Below are 18,626 nucleotides of genomic sequence, written 5' to 3'. Positions count from 1 at the left end.
CACTTGAGACGCTCCCAAAATATCCCTTTGGCTGGTTTTAGTAGTTGTCATTCAAATTGCCAAAAAAAAAAAAAAAGGTGTTTCTTTTAAATTTTACCGCGGACGGAAAAATTTGAATTTCACAGAATCCCAGGATATGGATGAGGTTGGAATGTGCTGAAGGGGAAGAGAGGGAGCCCCTGAGAGGAAATAAATTGCAGGGAGGCAAAACCCAGAAGTGAAACAAGTGTGAAGTCGTAAAGGTCCCACCCTTGGCATATGGGAACAAATCTGCCTTTCCAGGTTTATTCTGGAAATAAAACACCACGCCGGGGTGTTTTCACTTCATTTTTTTTTATTTAGCACCGTTCATGACATGGTGGAAAAACAACTGTGAGGAGATGGAAAAAAAAACCTGCTAATCTGGTTCTTTTTTTTTGGTTGGTTTGTTTGTTTGGGGGTTTTTTTGTTTGTTTGTTTGTTTTGTTTGGGTTTTTTTGGTGCATTTGCAAAATTCCATAATCCTTTTGCAAGGCAAGTAGGAGAAAAAATTTGGAAGGAATCAGCTTGATTTGTAGAAGCTTGTTGTGTAGAAGCCTCTGAAATATTGGTGAGAAACCCCCCCATGTTTCTGAAATGTTCTAATACAGCCTATAGTGATATTTTTATTATTTTTTTTAGTATGGAGGCGGTTTCTTATTTTTTTTTTTTGTCGTTTCTCTCCGATTTTGTGCTTTCAACAGCTGGAATGGGAGAAAGAGTACACTGAAAAAAAACTAAAAAAAAAAAGCCATCAAGGGGTAAGAACACGAATGGATTGTCCTCCAGGAATTGTGAGTTTCCAAGACCAGGGACTGTGAAATAATCTGATTAAAGCTGGAAAAAAAACCTCCAAGATGACCAAATCCAACCCCTAATTTCTGGCATTATTTCCCCAATCTGGCAGCTTTTATTTAATGGTGGGAACAGCACCATTTGTTCCTCAGCTCATTAAACCCTTCTTTTCCCTGCTCTTCTCCTTAAAATTAACCCACCATAACCTGGTTTTTTCCCATACCCAGTTCCCAGGGATTTTTGAGGCTGAACTCATAAAATTAGGCATTCTTTTTTTGCCTTAATTTCTCACTGTTTAACCTTAATCTCTCACTGTCCTACAGGGCAGTATATCTTAATTAATATATCTTAAATCTGTGTTTTAAAGCACCACAGGCACTGATCAACCCTTTAGGCCCCTTCTGTTGTATTTCATTGCTCACTTTTCCCAGGAAAAGCGTTTTTAAGGATGTGGAAACTTATTCCAGCAAGGAGCAAAAAATTCAGTGACTTGGAGAATAAAAACTTCATAATCTGTCACTGAACCTTCATTATTTGGGGGTGGAGCAAAAGCCTCATTTCCCACTGCTCAGTGCATTGAACAAGCAGCTCCAATATTTAATTCCAATCACAATCAATAGGTAAAATATCTGGAATATCATGGCATGATGTGCAGTGATATATGTATTTATGATATATTCCATGTTAGATTTGCTGCCCAGTGCAAGCCCAATTTAAACAGGGTCTGTAGCAGCCCAATTTTTACTCAGCTCATTCTACTTATTTTGTATTTAGTGCTCCCAGAATCCTTTTATCTCATATTTCTTTTTTTTTTTTTTTTTTTAAATTTTAAGCTTCCTGTTTTTCCATTCTTTTCCATCTTAAACTGACTGGGAATTTGGACTAAAGGGAAAAAATGTCAGGTCAGGACAAAACAGCTGCTTTACCTGGAATAGTCCTCTGTTTATTTTTTAATTAATTTCATTAATTAATTAATTAATTAATTTTAATTAATTTAATTTTTTTTAATTAGTCCTCCCTGGCTTTCAGGGAAGGACTAAAGACACATTATCCAAATTAACTTGCAGGATGAAGGAGAGGTGGGTTCCCCTCACGAGCTCCACTTATCCCACTTATTTTTGACATTATTCTCACAATAATGCTTTGACAAGAAACCTTAATTAAATTAAAATTCCCTGTCACACTTGGACTAGAAAATCCTGGGTACCTGCATTCCCTTTGCACTTGTCAAGTGGAATGTTCTCCCACAGTTTTCCTGGTTTTCTGCTCTTTCAGGAAAGATAAATTACCTGTTTTCATGGAAGTGCCACCTTGTTTTATCCCATTATTCATGGGATAAATAATGGGAATATCCCATTATTCTTCTTATTGTATGGATTTATTAAACAACCAGTGAAACACTGACTTTCTTCACCTCTTGAATCGTGGGATTATCACAAAAACACCTTGAAAAAAAACCGACAGGATGAAATTCCTTTGGGAAAGGGCAGGGTAGATAATCCTTGGAATTCCTCCCCAGATCCATAAATCTCCAAACTGCTTTCTGTCACCCAGACCAGAGACATCATGAAATGTCTTCAGCATTGCCAGAGAAATCCACTATTAAGGGCCTTTTCCTTACTTTTTGTGGAATAAACTGGAATAGTCCGTGGATGGGAACGGGAAGCCTTTATGGGAACAAGGTTGTTCTCACCAGGAGGGCCTCAGATCATCCAGATTTTTCGCTTTGAGGAGCTTTTTTTGCAGGAGACACAGCAGGTCAGAGGTGCTTGGGTGCTGCTCAAGGGTTGTCTTGTCACAAAAACGCTTTTTTCCGAGGAAATTCCTGGTTTTTTCCTCACCTCAAGGGAATTATTTCCCGCAGTGCCGAGCCACGGAGTTGGAAACGAGGAGCTGGAATTCTGATCTCAGAGCTGGAGATCACCTGGATGTGTGATGGATTAATTCATTCAGGAGATGAAAACTGAGGAATGTGCTCGTGGCGTTGGCTGGAAACCGGGAGAGGGTTGTGGGAAGGTTTTGTGGAGCGAAGTGCTGGGATGAATTTCTCCCTCCTGTCCCAGTCATGTGGCTGCTGCCACATCAGTGATGCTGCAGCTGCTTTTTTATTGCTCTTTTTAAGCCAAGAATCATTTCCTGGTTTAAGCCAGGAATCATTTCCTGGTTTAAACCAGGCCTCCTTTCCCCCTCTCGGCTCCAGGGAAGCTGCTCCTGCTGCTGATGGTCGGTGGGGTCCCAACACCCACCACCCTGAGGAACCCAAAGCTGAGCACCAGGATCCAAGAGGAGCTGGGAATTCCAGGGACAGGTTGAAAGGTTTGAGCTGTTTTCATGGAAGGGTGGGAGCACGGGGTGGGCTGGGTTGGAAGGGACCTTAAGGATCATCCAGTTCCAACCTCAACACCTTCCACTGTCCCAGGTTGATCAACCCGGCCTTGGACACTTCCAGGGATCCAGGGGCAGCCACAGCTTCTCTGGGAAATCCATTCCAGCCAGCAATTCCTTCCCAATATCCCATCTAACCCTGTCCCTCTGGCACTGGGAAGCCATTCCCTGTGTCCTGTCCCTCCAGGCCTTGTCCCCAGTCCCTCTCCAGCTCTCCTGGAGCCCCTTTAGGCCCTGCAAGGGGCTCTCAGCTCTCCCTGGAGCCTTCTCTTCTCCAGGGGAACATTCCCAGCTCTCCTAGCCTTGGACACTTCCAGCATTCCAAAGTAACACTAAAACCGGTGCCTGCTTATCCATAAAGTTCCTCCCCCTCTGGATGAGTTGGAGCAGTCACTGGACAACCTGGAGATTTCACCCCAACCCGCTGGCTTTTCAACTGGAATTCAGGGTAAATTCTGAATTTTCTTTGGAATAAACTCCCTCTTAGTGATTCATCCCTTTTGTTTTTTCATTTCTGCAGGGCTGGTGAAACCCTCCAGAGAAAATCCAGCAAGCCCAAGTCAGGTTCTCACGTCCCTCAGCTCCTCACCCAGCCTGGCTCCAGTTCCAGAGCTGTCCTGCCTCCAATCCCACCCGGGAGGAAGAGCAGCAACCCTTGATGGCCCCACTCCCCCCTCCCAAAAATCTTGGCCACCCCCACTCTTTATTTTAACAACAACAGCGATTTTCATCAAAGATTATTACGAAATCCATTTCTTATTAGCCCTCAAAAAAATAAAGTTATTTATTTCAAACTTTATTAAAAAAGTCGTTTCTCTCTCTTTCCAAAGCTAAAAATTATTTCCCTGGGCTCTCCCAGCTGGGAAAAATGCTGGAGATTTTTTTTCCCCCAACGGCCACAGGACCATATTTTCCATTAATTTCTCTCTTTCCTCCCCCCCCCCTTCTATATTATGGAATTAATTGAGGTGTGAAAATATTGTCTGTCTTGTAGGAGTAGGGAATTATTTTGAAGAGGTTTTGTGAAATGTTCAGAGGTGAGTTGGGAGGGAAAAAACCAGTTCAAAATCCTTTTATTTTTAAAAAATAAAAGCCATAATAATGGTGGTCTAGTCATAATAATCTGATTTGCAAATGCATTTAAACAACCAGTAAGGGCTCAGCAACCAAAATTAATGCAATTAGTGAGAACTGGATGGGCTGTGGGTGAAGATTTTCTGTGAGCTCTGACAAGTCAATAAAAGCCTGGAGCTGTTTGTCCTGAGGAATTTTCATTACTGGTGAGTAATGGACAGATCCAGCCTGAAATTCCAGGGAAATCTGTAAAAGGACTCCCAGCAGCTTTCCATGGAGCAGCTGGAGGGACCCTGGAGCTGAAGAGCAACAGCTCTTGTGAGGCACCGGTTTTTAATGATGGGTTTTGGTTTCTTGGGAAACTTGAATTTCATGGATCACAGGATGGTTTGGGCTGCAAGGGAACTAAGGATCATCCAGCGCCATCCCCTGCCATGGGCAGGGACACCTCCCACTATCCCAGGGTTGCTCCAACCTGCCTTGGACACTTCCAGGGATCCAGGGGCAGCCACAGCTTCTCTGGGAAATCCATTCCAGTCCCTCCCCACCCTCCCAGACAGCAATTCCTTCCCAATATCCCATCCATCCCTTCCCTCTGGCACTGGGAAGCCATTCCCTGTGTCCTGTCCCTCCATCCCTTGTCCCAAATCCCTCTCCAGCTCTCCTGGAGCCCCTTTCGGCCCTGCAAGGGGCTCTCAGCTCTCCCTGGAGCCTTCTCTTCTCCAGGTGAACCCCCCCAGCTCTCCCAGCCTTTCAATAACAATCATTATTCTGAACATATTATTTGGACGTATGACTATTCACCAATAATTATTTGGCGCAGACTCATCACGAGCTGCTTTTAATCGGCACCAAATAACCCCAAAAAGTCAATCCCCGGCCGTTCCTCCCACAAAGTGTCTCGCCCCCACTCCCGCCTCCTCCTGCCGCCACCTCCGCGCCGCCATCACGGCGTCACCCCAGAACTACAACTCCCATCATGCCCCGCGGCGGGGCGCCAGCAGGGAGCCGCTGAGGCGCGGCGCGACGGCTGCCGGGAGTGTAGTCCCGGCGGCCGGCGGGGAGCGAACTACCGGCGGGCGGAGGAAGCGGGGGCGGCGGGGCCGGGGCCGGGAGCGGGGCAGGATCCCGGGATCGGGATGCGGGTGGCGGCCCGGGACGCGGCCTCGCTGCCCGGAGCGACATCATGCACCCGGCCCTGGCGGTGGGGCTGGTGTTCGGCGGCTGCTGCAGCAACGTGGTGTTCCTGGAGCTGCTGGCCAGGTGCGGGGCCGCGGGGAGGGGTTGGGGGGGCGAGAAGGGGGATATGGGGCTGGAATGGGATCGGGATGAGCGTCCCTGGGGATGGGGACAGGACCGGTCTCAGGGTTTGTCAGGGGAGGAAGCAGCAGCGGTGCCAGGGCGGATCCAGGACATTATGGGGGGATTTGGGATGGGGGCGGTACCTGGGGCTGATCCTGAGCGGTCTTGGACCATCCCCCTCCCAGCTCGGGGGGCATTCCCAGATCTGGGGCTCCTCATCCATGTGCCAGCAGAGCCTGGTTGTGGATCATCGCCTGGTCCGATGGGTTGTGGGGGGGTTTTGGGGTTGTCCCCCTTGGTTTGGGCCGTGTCATTGACCTGCCCTGGCACGGGGGGTCTCACGGTCTGTCCCCAAAGCATCCCAGCCATCCCGATCCCGGCCAAGCCGCAGCTGGAATGCCAAGGAGGAGACGTGCAGGAGCTGCCTGGGAGGGTCCCTGGGGACAAGCCGGGAATGTTTTCCAGCTGGGAATGTGATCTTTGGCAGCCGCGAAGCCACCGCGCCAAGGGCAGCGCGTCCCCGGGGCGCCGGGAGGGGACGGGAAACCTGCCAGGTCGGGGGCTGGTTTTTTGGGAATTTCACCTTCCCCACCCCGATTTGAGGGATGGCAGGGCTTGGGAATGGTAAAGGGAAGGTGGAAAGGGCCTAGACCTGACTGGAAAAAAGTACTGATTGAACGGGTTCTGAAATCACAGGCAGTTGGGAGCCGCATCCCCTGAACATTCAGTGCTCTGTTCACTTCAGGCTTTCAAAAATAGCCCTTTCTTCCAGCAATATCCCAGATTTTTTAAGGGAAAAAGGGAGTGCAAAAGCCAGCAGGGGGGAGCCCAGGACACGGGACCTTCACACAAGTTGCACAGTCACTGGATAAACCAGAAGCAATTCCTGGAGTTTTGTCTTCAGGGATTGCTCCAACCTTTTCCTGCCTGGCTTGTGTTGCAGCACCAGTGACAGAGGAGGAATGAACCCTTTGGAAGTGAAAGAAAGCTTTGGATCTGGCTCCAGCCAGACCTTAAACGTTTGGCCCTGCTCAGAGCCTGAATTAGGTGTCTAAACCCCGGCAAATTCCAGGAGTCCAGTTGCAGACATCAAGGAAAAGCTGCATTTCACACACAGATTATTCTTAAGCGTCACCTCTCATCCACTTTGGAAATTCCTCTCATCCACTTTGGAAATTCCTCTCATCCTTCCAGCTCAATTCCTGTGCCCTTCCTTGCCCTGGGCCCTAAATTGGGGTAACACCGATTATTCTTTGGGTTTTGGTGCATCTGGAAGGAAAAGTTCCTCCTGCAGAGAACATTCCCATGAAAAGCAAGGCCCTGGAACAGGATCACAGGAGAAGGCAGGGACCAGACTGGGAGTCTGGTGTGGAAAAACAGAGGTGTTTGGAAGAATTTGACTCGGGATTTACGAGGGAAAGAGTTAAGGAATGAGAACTGTTTAGTCTGGAGCTGCCTGAGAAGAGACAAAAGGCTTTAAACCTGGGTTGAGTGGCTGCAGAAACAAGGAGAGAAATTTCTCTGCTGGACTGTGGAGGCAGAACAAGTCAGGGGCTTGAATTGCTGGAAAGGGGTTTAAAACAGGCCCAAAAAATCAGATTTTCTCCCTCTCAGTGTGGGTTTGGAACAGAGGGAGAGCAGGGAAAGTCCTTGTCTGGAGCATCTTATCGGTTGGCTACGGCTAAAGCAGACCTGGGGGTGATAAATCCAGGTTTTTTGGCACCTCTTTCTGTGCCTGAGGGTTGTGAGGCAAAGAATGGGCAGATAAAGGGCTTTTTATCTCTTTCTTATCACTTCCCACATAACCCCATGTGCCAACACTTCCCTGATAAAGGGAGGTCACGTGCAGGGATCTGGGAATTGGGAGGAAGCAAAGTCTAGTGCCTGGAAATGGATGTTATGGAACCCAGAAACTTGGATTATTCCAGGTTTCCACCTGCTTTGTGTTCCTGTTTGCAATCCTGGAGCCTCTGGCTCCGGTGTCTCTCCTCCTCAACCTCTCCTGGAAGTTTCCTGGACAATTAAGCCCTGAGGAATGTGAGGATTGGCAGGAAAAATGCCGGGAGAAGGTGCCTTTTCCTGGTTTTCCAGTTAGTGCCAGCTCTTGCTGCTGCTTCCCAGAGGTCCAGAGGAAAATTTGGAGGAGACAGCTTGGATATTCCTGTTCTCCAGTGCTTGAATCCTGCAAAACCGTGTCCAGAGCCAGAGCCTTAACATGTGGCAGCTTGTTCCATGAGGAAGTTGTGTCCTGGTGCAGCAGGGTGGGGATCAGGGCTCCGAGTCCTGCGGCTTCTCCGGGAAAATCCTTGGCTCGGTTCGTGTCTTGCACCGCAGAAAGGGGGAAGCAGTTCCTCAAATCCCTCTGTGTCCCACGAGCTCCCCGATTACCTGACAGTGTCACAGCCTCCCCTGAGCCCTACCTGATTCCCTGGGAATGCTTCCCTGCTCCCTGGAAGCTCCTTAGGAAGGAGGCAGAGTCTGCAGCTGTGTGCAGGGAGGGTTGGTTTGGGGTCAGGCTGCTCCAACCTTTCCTCTTCCCACGGAATAAACACAACCCCGAGGGCGTTGGTGGCACAACCCTTTGGGGCTCCTAGATGAGCTGGTTTAGGTTCCTCCTTGATCCTACAATCCCTTTTTTTGCATGCAGAAAAACAGAGGAGAGCAGGGAGCTCAAACTTCCCGAGGGAATGGAGAGCAGATCCAAGCTCTTGGTCACATATTTTGGGATGGGGCACGGGCAGAATGTGGACATGGACCTGACCTTGGCACTTCCCAAATGCAGTGGGAACAAGGAATACCAGAAATCCAGGACTGGACTCATGTTCCTCCTGGCCGTGTAGGCAGGGAGAGAGTCCTTCCAGAGCCACTTCCCTGTGGGAAAGAGGGAGATCAGTTCAGTGGATGTGCTCATCCATGCCCTGTGTCCTGGTGGGATGTTACACAGACCAGTTTTCTCTTTCACTTCTCCGAGGGATTCTCCACTCCCTCCCTCTTTGGGAATGTTTGGGGAAGGGATCCCTGCACATTATCCCCAAGTTCTGTGGGATAAACACCCTCAGGGAGGTGTTTATCCAGGAAACCCTGGACAGGTAAAGCCACAAAGCCTCTTCAGGCCAATTCTCCCTGTGGGATAAGGAGCTGTTTCCCCCCCCCGCTTTTCTTGGAACCCCCTGTTCTCCATGGCCTTCCTCCTGGATTTCACATTACACAGACCAGTTTCTCTTTCAGTTCCCGAGGGATTCACCACTCCCTCCCTCTTTGGGAATGTTTGGGGAAGGGATCCCTGCACATGGATCCCTTGTTCCTCCTTGATCCTACAACCCCCTTTTTTTGGCATGCAGAAAACAGAGGATAACAGGGAGCTCAAACTTCCCGAGGGAATGAGAGCAGGTCCAAGGTGTTTTGGGATGGGGCCACAGGCAGAACAGGGACACTGAGCTTACCTTGGCACTTCCCAAATGCAGTGGGAACAAGGAATACCAGAAATCCAGGACTGGACTCATATTCCTCCTGGCCTCGTAGGCAGGGAGAGAGTCCTTCCAGAGCCACTTCCCTGTGGGAAGGAGGGAGATCCTCTGCAGTGGATGTTCCTCATCCTTGCCCTGTGTCCTGGTGGGATGTTACACAGACCGTTTTCTCTTTCACTTCCCGAGGGATTCACCCCTCCCTCCCTCTTTGGGAATGTTTGGGGAAGGGATCCCTGCACATTATCCCCAAGTTCTGTGGGGATAAACACCCTCAGGGAGGTGTTTTATCCAGGAAACCCTGGACAGGTAAAGCCACAAAGCCTCTGCAGGCCGATTCTCCCTGTGGATAAGGAGCTGTTTTCCCCGCTTTTCTTGGAACCCCGTGTTCTCCCACGGCCTTGTTTCACACTCCTCTTCCTTTTCCATGCCCGCAGGGAGTTTCCAGGATGTGGGAACATCGTGACCTTCTCCCAGTTCCTGTTCATCGCCGTGGAAGGTTTTATCTTCGAGGCCAATTTTGGAGGAAGAGCCCGGCCATCCCAATCAGGTACAGTGCATCCCAAACTTTTTGCTGGGCAGGGATTATCCCTGGCTATCCATGATCTCCAAAAGCCTTTAATATAAAGTGGCTTGTCCACTTATCCTGCCTCAATCCCATCCATCCTGCAGCCCCGTTGAGAACCTGTCAGGCCTGATAAAAACATTCTTGGGAATTCTTGATAGGAAATCGCCCTCAGATCCTTCCCTGTCAGAGGCACAGGGGAATATTTTCCACAGGGAAGAGTTTGCTGTGGTTAAAGAGCTTTTTTTTTAAAGAGAGTTTTCCTGGAGTTCAACGGATCATCTCCTTGTTATTCCCTGGGAGCTCCTGCTCTGCTCCAGGCCTTTCCCTGCAGCCCAGGATGGTTCCTGAGGTGTCTCCCAGCATTCCAGGGTGGGAATTTTTGCCGTTCCAGGTACTATTTGATCATGGTGGCCATGTTCTTCAACCGTCAGCGTGGTGAATAACTACGCCCTGAACCTCAACATCTCCATGCCCCCTGCACATGATCTTCCGCTCGGTGAGTGCCGCCCTTCTCCCGCTTTCCTCCTCTGGAATTCCTCTTCCCGTGGCCTCTCCCTGCTTTGTGTGTTCTGCCGCCTCCTCCTTCCCCAAGGCCACCAAAATCCTGGGAGAAATCCCACATTCCAACCGATTGGCAGGGAAAACAAACCGGCTCTGAAGGCTCGGCTCCAGTTCTCCCTCTCACCTTAAATTCCAGGGAATTCCAGCTTAGCGGATGGATGAGGAAATTCCAAAGGTGGGCGGGAAGTGACGGTGACGAAACCAATCCCAGACTCTGGCTCTCAGCCCTGGATTGTGGCCAGAGGGATCCCAGCTTTCCCTGGCACCACACACATTGGAAACACCATGTCCTGGTGTGGGATTCTTGGTGGAATATCCCGTTCCTGAGAGCCTGGATTTGGGATTTGGCCTGGCGGTGTCCTGACCATCCCATTCCAGAGAGCCTGGATTTGAGATTTGGGATTTGACCTAGTGGTGTCCTGACCATCCCATTCCAGAGAGCCTGGATTTGGGATTTGGCCCAGTGGTGTCCTGACCATCCCATTCCAGAGAGCCTGGATTTGGGATTTGGGATTAGGCCTAGTGGTGTCTTGGACATCCCATTTCAGGAAAGCCTGGATTTGGGATTTGGCCTGGTGGTGTCCCAGGATGTCCCATCCCAGAAAGCCTGGATTTGGGATTTGGCCTGGTGGTGTCCTGACTATCCCATTCCAGAGAGCCTGGATTTGGGATTTGACTTGGTGGTGTCCTGACCATCCCATCCCATTCCAGAGAGCCTGGATTTGGGATTTGACCTGGTGGTGTCCTGACTATCCCAATCCCAGAAAGCCTGGATTTGGGATTTGACCTGGTGGTGTCCTGACCATTCCCATCCCATTCCAGAGAGCCTGTATTTGGGATGGTGACTCCATCTCTGCCCTGGGCAGCTGTGCCAGGGCTGAACAACCCTTTCCATGAAGAAATTATTCCTAATATCCAATCTAAACATCCCCTGGCATAAGGAGAAGCTGTTTCCTCTCATTCCCACCTGTCATTCTTCCTGACCTTGGATTTCTCTTGGAGTTTTGGATTGAGTTTGCAGTGTTTCCATGGGATGGGCATCCCAGTCTGGGGAATTCTGTCCTGCTGACCCTCTGTTTTGTTTTTCCCCTTCCTTTCCCAGGGTTCCCTCATAGCCAGCATGGCTCTGGGAATCATCATCCTGAAGAAAAGGTAAATCCCAAACTTTCCTCTTATCATCAAGGAATGCTCTGGTAAATCCCAAACCTGTCTCTCAAATCCTCAGGGAATGTTCTGCCATTGACTTAATCCTGATGGGGGCTTCAGACCTTCCCTTTTCCTGTTAAGTATTCCTATTTAATGGTGGGAAAACCGGGATACAGAGGTGTTCCTGGAGTAGAGGCTGGAATAGCTCTTCCCTCTGCATTTCCATCTCCTGGTCCTGGATGGAGCTCTCCAGGTGAGCCCATCCCATGGGAACAGTCCTGGATGGAGCTCTCCAGGTGAGCCCATCCCATGGGAACAGCCCTGGATGAAGCTCTCCAGGGTGAGACAGTCCTGGATGGAGCTCTCCAGGTGATCCCATCCCTGGGGCAGCAGCTCTTTCCCCCCAGCTGTCCCGTAGTCCCTCCTCCATGGGATCAGTCCCTCACGGATGAGCTGCCCTGGGTGGGTCCCCACAGAGGCCATGAGTCCTGTCCAGGAAAAACCTGCTCCGTGTGGGCTTCCCTCTGCTGGGACCTGCTCCATCCTGGGCCTGCTACGGGTCACGGCCTCCTTCCTGCATCCCCCTGCTCCATCCTGGGCCTCCTTCCTGCTCCTTCCTGTTCCATCCTGGGCCTCCTTCCTGCTCCTTCCTGCTCCATCCTGGGCCTCCTTCCTGCTCCATCCTGGGCCTCCTTCCTGCATCCCCCTGCTCCATCCTGGGCCTCCTTCCTGCCTCCCCCTGCTCCATCCTGGGCCTCCTTCCTTCTCCGTCCTGCTCCATCCTGGGCCTCCTTCCTGCATCCCCCTGCTCCATCCTGCTCCATCTCCATCCTGGGTCTCCTTCCTTCTCCATCCTGGGCCTCCTTCCTGCCTCCCCTGCTCCATCCTGGGCCTCCTTCCTGCATCCCCCTGCTCCATCCTGCTCCATCTCCATCCTGGGCCTCCTTCCTGCATCCCACTGCTCCTCCTGCCCCTCCTCCTGCCCCACCCTCAGGCTCTGCATTGCTGGTCCCATGTTCCCACTCCCCGCTCTTCCCTGGCTGGAATTCCTTCTGCCCCACAACCTTCTGTTCCTAAATCTGTTATCCCAGAGGCGTTCCCGTCACTCCTGATGGGCTCCGCTTTGGAATCCGTCCTGGAACAGCTGGAATTGGCTCCATGGGACAGGGGGAAGCTTCCAGCAGCTTCCAAGAGAGCCACCCCTGGAGCCCCCCTGCTACCAACCCCAGCCCCAGAACCCCAGTAGAGCCCGTTATCCCAGATTTCGGGAGAGCAGGAGCTGAGCTGGGTCGCTGAGGTGTCTCCTCTCTCTTCCCTGGGCAGGTACAGCGTGTCCAAATACACTTCCATAGCCCTGGTATCCCTTGGGATCTTCACCTGCACTTTCATGTCTGCAAAGCAAGTGGTAAGGACCGGGAAAGAACCCCAATCCCAGCTCTGACCCTCGTTATTCCAGCCCCTTCCTCATAATTCCCTTTGCCTGAGGGAGAGACAAGTGTCTCCTCCCTCTAAACTCACTCCTATAAGCTCTTATTCCTGGTTTTATTTCCCTGTGCTTTAGAGGGAAGGAATGCACACAGAAATTAATTATAAATGCCTTTTTAACCTGCTTTTTGCTCAGAACAAACCTCTTTTTTGTTTGTTGTTTGTTTTTTTTGCCACAGAGATAACAGATTTTTATCTGGGTTTTTTCCCTTACTCAGGAGTGGGTGAATCCTAAATAAAACTCGGCCGTCTTCACTCTTTTTATCCCAGAAAAGATGGTTGGCTTTCAGGCAGGGATTTTTCCAGACCTTTGGTTATCCAGCCTGTGTTTGGAGAACAGGAAGGAGGGAGGAAATCCAGGAATCCAGCCCTTGGAGCTTCTCTGGCTCAGCACCCTCGGCCTCATCCTGGCAAGGGATGGCACAAACATGGCCCAAAGTGCTGCTCCAGAGAAAATTGGCTGCACTTAATCCAGCTCTGGGAGGTTGGGAATGAAAAACTGGGCTGTCAAACCTCCAAATTCCCTGGCATTTAAGGGCTTTTAAGGCTCTGAGAACGTCTGGGGAAGGGCTGGGTGTTAATCCAGGATTTGGGATAGAGCTGGGCAAAGGGGACTGAGTTAATTTCCCTGAATTACAGGGAAAGAGGGGAGGCAAGTCTGGAGCTTTATCCTCCTCAGACAGCACCTGTAGCCTGCTTTCCTTAAGGAATTGACCACAAACCAGGTTTTTAGGCCTGGTTTTAGGCTTGGCCAGAGCCCTTGTTCCTCCCTGCACGCTCATCCCTGAGATGGGCCCAGAGGAACTCGTGAAAGGGCTGGTTTGGGGTATTTCTAAGGGAGTTTTACCCTGCTCTGTCAGCAGCTTTAGCCTGCTTTCCTTAATTTATTGACCACAAATCAGGTTTTAGGCCTGGTTTTAGCACCTGAGCAGGGTTTTAGCCCCCAACTGGGCCTCAGCCAAAGCACTTGTTCCTCCCTGCACACTCATCCCTGAGATGGGCCCAGAGGAACCCATGAAAGGGCTGGTTTGGGATATTTCTAAGGGAGTTTTACCCTGCTCTGTCAGCACCTTTAGCCTGCTTTCCTTAATATATTGACCACAAACCAGGTTTTAGGCCTGGTTTTAGCACCTGAGCGGGGTTTTAGCCCCCAGCTGGGCCTCAGCCAAAGCACTTGTTTTTCCCCGCACACTCATCCCTGGGATGGGCCCAGAGGAACCTGTGAAAAAGGGCTGGTTTGGGAGCTTTCTAAGGGAGTTTTAGGCCTGGTTTTGGGCTTGCCCAAAGCTCTTGTTCCTCCCTGCTCACTCATCCCTGGGATGGGCCCAGAGGAACCCTTGGAAGGGCTGGTTTTGGGAGCTTTCCAAGTACCACTGATTGTTTTTGTGATGGGAGAATCCCGCCTTTTCCCAAGTCAGGGCGTTTCTTTCAGAAAATCTGCTTTTTGATGGACACTGAGCCTTGCTTTTGCCAGAATCTGGTGAAGGGTGGGAAGCAAATGGTGCCAGGGAAGCAGCTGTGGGGAATGTGAGACCTTGGGATTCGCTTGGAACACGAGACATGAAGAGAGGTCCGGGTGGGACGTGGTGGTGACTCTTGTGTTTCTGTCCAGGCATCCGACTCCAGCCTGAACGAAGAGGATGGAGTCCAGGTTTTCCTGTGGTGGCTGCTGGGTGAGTGCCAGGATAATTCCTGGAATATTGGCAAGACTCAGCTTTTGATGGCTTCGATTCCTCTGCCCGCTGTACCCGACAGTAGGGCTGCTTCAGGTGTTCCTTCAGCACAGAATTCCACGGAGGAGGCTTTAAAATCTGCCCCTGGAGTCCAGTTTTATACCTTTGGGGGCTCTTTGGGAAAGTCTGGGATTGATATTTTGTCAGGAGAGGCCAAAACTATCCCTGGTACCCACCAATTTAGGGCCAAGCCTGTTATTTTTAAGAGGTCTCTTGGCACGTTTGGAATGAAACCCTTGTGTCTCTTTGCGTCCCAGCCTTGGGAATAAAACTCTTGTGTCCCAGGGGTGTTCCCAGTTTTCCGGCTTGGCTTTTTTTTATCCCTGGAAAGCCAAACTGTGGGAGTGTCCAGGCCATTCCCTGTTTGAGCTGTGCTTCCCTTGCAGGCATCGCCGCCCTCACCTTTGCCCTCCTCATGTCTGCCAGGATGGGGATTTTCCAGGAGACTCTGTACCAGAGGTTTGGGAAGCACTCCAAAGAGGCCCCTCTTCTACAATGTGAGTCCTGCTGGGCAGCTGGAGCTGCTCCAAGAGTCCCTTTGGCTCCCGGCTGGCGCGGATCCAGAGGAGGGCTGCGCGCTCCCATCCGGCTACGCGAGGGCATTTTTCCAGGCTGGGAATTGGGGTGGATTCCCATCACCTGGGGTGGATTCCCATCACCATGGCTCTGTTCTCTCCCCAGCATGCCCTGCCACTCCCTGGATTCCTGCTCCTGGCCCCCAACATCTACCAGCACGCCGTCCTCTTCAGCCAGTCCGGTGAGTTGGGCTCGGGGATCCTTGGCCTGGACCTTCCCATCCTCTGGAAAATGCTCCGGGAATCTTTCAGGCCAGCAGTTGTGCATTCCAGGCTTGGAATATGCAATCACCTTGGGATATGCAAGCCTTTTGAGTTTTCAGGAAGGAATTGCTGGCTGGGAGGGTGGGGAGGGGCTGGAATGGATTTCCCGGAGAAAGCTGTGGCCGCCCCTGGATCCCTGGAAGTGTCCAAGGCCAGGATGGATCCTGGAGCAACCTGGGATAGTGGAAGGTGTCCCTGCCCGTCTGGATGACCTTTAAGGTCCTTCCAACCCAAACCATTGGGATTCCAGGATGAAATCCCAAGTTTCTCACTAATCCCCACACACAGACCAAGCCAGATCACTCATCCTTGAGGAGACCCTTGGGAAAAGGAACGTGGGAGTTCAAAAATGGGAATAACAGGAGCAAATCCTCCTGGACCTGCTGGGTTTGGGGTTGCTGGTGCCACTCAGGCTTTGCCACCTGAGCACTGTCAGGGTCACACACCAGATTCATCCGGGTTGGGCACCACAAGGATGGAGCTTTTCCCTTTTAAAGCATTTTCCTTTTAGCCTGTTCCTTTTCCCATCTTCTGTTCCTCATTTCCAAGAAGAAACATCTGCAAAATCTCTTGTATTTCTCATTTACCACATGAACAAGAGAACTGCCCAAAAAATCAAATCAGGAACAAGAGAACTGCCCAAAAATCAAACCAGGAACAAATTAACTCTCCAAAAATCAAACCATGACCAAGAGAACTCCCCAAAAATCAAACCAGGAACAAGAGAAGTCCCCAAAAAATCAAACCATGAAAAACAAGAGAACTGCCCAAAAATCAAACCATGACCAAGAGAACTGCCCAAAAATCAAACCATGACCAAGAGAACTGCCCAAAAATCAAACCATGAAGAAGAGAACTCCACAAAAAATCAAACTGAACAAATTAACTCCCCAAAAATCAAACCATGACCAAGAGAACTGCCCAAAAATCAAACCAGGAACAAGAGAACTGCACAAAAAATCAAACCATGAATAAGAGAACTGCCCAAAAATCAAACCATGAACAAATTAACTGCCCAAAAATCAAACCAGAGAGAACTGTCCAAAAATCAGACCATGGACAAATTAACTCCTGAAAAATCAAACCACAAAAAACAAGAGAACTGCCCAAAAATCAAACCAGGAACAAATTAACTCCCCAAAAATCAAACCAAGAAGAAGAGAACTGCCCAAAACTCAACCATGAAGAACAGGAAACTCCCCAAAAAATCAAACCATGAACAAGAGAAGTGCCCAAAAAACCCAAGCCATGCCCAGAGCTCACTGTGCCCGAGGCAGGAAGGGCCTCCTGAGGCTGCAGTGAGTCCTGGATCGTGGTCAGTCCCGGGAATGATCCCTGGGATGGTGTCCCAGTGACCTTCTCCATCCCTTGTCCCCGCAGAGCCGTTCCGGGTGCCGGTGCTGGGGCTGACTCTGCCCATCATGTGGTTCTACCTCCTCATGAACGTCGTCACTCAGTATCCTTTGGCAGCCCTGCCAGGTCCAGGGGAGCACAGGAGGGGTGGGATGGGGGTGTGGAGTCCTTGGAGTCCCCCCTGTGCTCAGGAGCTTCTGTTTCCCCCTGGATTTGTGCATCCACACATTTATCGCGTTCCGTCCCAGCCCACCCCAGGTGGGAACTTCCCTCCCTCCCCACGCTCCCCATCCCCCTTTCCCTCCCGTTCCCAAATGTCCCTGGGTTTGTCCCTGGTTTGTGGGGCATCCTTGTGTTTTCCCCTGAATTCATGGGGTGTCCCTGCGTTTGTCCCTGGTTTGTGGGGCGTCCTTGTGTTTTCCCCTGGATTCATGGGGTGTCCCTGGATTTGTGGGGTGTCCCTGGGTTTCTCCCTGGTTTATAGGGTGTCCTTATGTTTTTCCCTGGTTTATGGGGTGTCCCTGGGTTTGTGGGGCATCCTTCTGTTTCCCCCTGGATTTGTGTATCCACACATTTATCACATTCCATCCCAGCCCACCCCAGGTGGAAACTTCCCTCCCTCCCTCCCTCCCTCCCTCCCCACGCTCCCCATCCCCCTTTCCTTCCCATTCCCAAGTGTCCCTGGGTTTGTCCCTGGTTTGTGTTTTCCCCTGGATTCATGGGGTGTCCCTGGGTTTCTCCCTGGTTTGTGGGGCATCCTTGTGTTTTCCCCTGGATTCATGGCTTGTCCCTGGGTTTCTCCTGGTTTGTAAGGTGTCCTTATGTTTTCCCCTGGATTCGTGGGGTGTCCCTGAGTTTCTCCCTGGTTTGTGGGGCATCCTTGTGTTTTCCCCTGGATTCATGGCTTGTCCCTGAGTTTCTCCCTGGTTTGTGGGGCATCCTTGTGTTTTCCCCTGGATTCATGGCTTGTCCCTGGGCTTGTGGGGTGTCCTTGCGTTTGTCCCTGGATTTGTGGGGTGTCCTTATGTTTTCCCCTGGATCCGTGGGGTGTCCCTGGGTTTGTTTCCCCCTGGATTTGTGCGCCCACACATTTATCACATTCCATCCCAACCCACCCCAGGCGGGAACTTCCCTCCCTCCCTCCCTCCCCGTGCTCCCCATCCCCCTTTCCCTCCCATTCCCGCCTCTCCCCCGCTTCCCTCCATCCCGTTTTTTTCCCTGAGCCGCCCCCCCAGGTACGTGTGCATCCGGGGGGTGTTCATCCTGACCACGGAGTGCCCGTCGCTGACGGTGACCTTGGTGGTGACGCTGCGGAAGTTCGTGAGCCTCATCTTCTCCATCCTCTACTTCCGCAACCCCTTCACGGCCTGGCACTGGCTCGGCACCGCCCTCGTCTTCCTGGGCACCCTCCTCTACGCCGAGGTCTGGCACAGCCTGGGCTCCCTCCTGGCCCGCTGCAGGAGGAGGAGGAGGAGGAGGCCCAAGGAGGAGTGACAGGCCCAAGGAGTGGGTTTTTTTCCAGGGAATTCCCCCCTGAGGGGGGTGTTTTTATAGGAGGGGTTGGCTGGGCCAAGCTCCTGGGAATCATCGGAACCCAAACGCTGGGAACTGGGACGGATCATGGACAGATCTCCAACAGGGTTGTTTTGGAGAGTAGGCTTTTTTCCTTTTTAATGCTTCCAGCTTTTCCTCCTGGTTTTTTGGTTGTTTGTTTGGTTTTTTTTTTCCCCCCCATTGGAATGAGCCTTTGGAAGTAAAAGCTGACCTGGATTGCTGTTGTTGGCTCTTCCCAGCTTGGATCAGCTGGAGCTGTTGGGTGCCATCCTTTGACATCCCGCTGGCTGAGCCCCAGAACTGCTGGTTGGTTGTTCCAGTGGAAATTTTCCGGTGGAAATTCCAGGCC

The 18,626-nt window shown here is 51.1% G+C and overlaps 2 protein-coding genes across 2 annotated transcripts in view; both read left to right on the top strand.

The window, feature by feature from the left end:
- The window catches only part of LOC116786584 (leucine-rich repeat and guanylate kinase domain-containing protein-like), a 49,601-nt gene extending 46,396 nt beyond the window's left edge, over window positions 1-3,205 (top strand). Inside the window, exon 18 of the mRNA XM_032687275.1 lies at window positions 3,014-3,205. Within this exon, the coding sequence (XP_032543166.1) occupies window positions 3,014-3,191 (178 nt within the window). The 3' untranslated portion in view covers window positions 3,192-3,205. The remainder of the gene's footprint in view (window positions 1-3,013) is intronic.
- Window positions 3,206-5,430: 2,225 nt separating this feature from the next.
- On the top strand, window positions 5,431-18,494 carry LOC116786599 (UDP-xylose and UDP-N-acetylglucosamine transporter-like). The gene is given in 14 exon segments (XM_032687309.1): window positions 5,431-5,535; window positions 9,476-9,561; window positions 9,564-9,588; window positions 9,998-10,028; window positions 10,030-10,077; window positions 10,079-10,102; window positions 11,270-11,319; window positions 12,637-12,718; window positions 14,411-14,471; window positions 14,918-15,015; window positions 15,017-15,028; window positions 15,213-15,288; window positions 16,751-16,826; window positions 17,959-18,494. Coding segments are annotated over 14 exon segments (1,005 nt in total). The 5' UTR covers window positions 5,431-5,458; the 3' UTR covers window positions 18,218-18,494.
- Window positions 18,495-18,626: the final 132 nt, after the last annotated feature.

The sequence above is a fragment of the Chiroxiphia lanceolata genome, chromosome 5 (genome assembly GCF_009829145.1).
Source record: "Chiroxiphia lanceolata isolate bChiLan1 chromosome 5, bChiLan1.pri, whole genome shotgun sequence".
In the NCBI taxonomy this organism is placed as follows: domain Eukaryota; kingdom Metazoa; phylum Chordata; class Aves; order Passeriformes; family Pipridae; genus Chiroxiphia; species Chiroxiphia lanceolata.
Note: the sequence above shows the minus strand (reverse complement) of the source record. Positions and strands in the feature narration are given on the sequence as shown.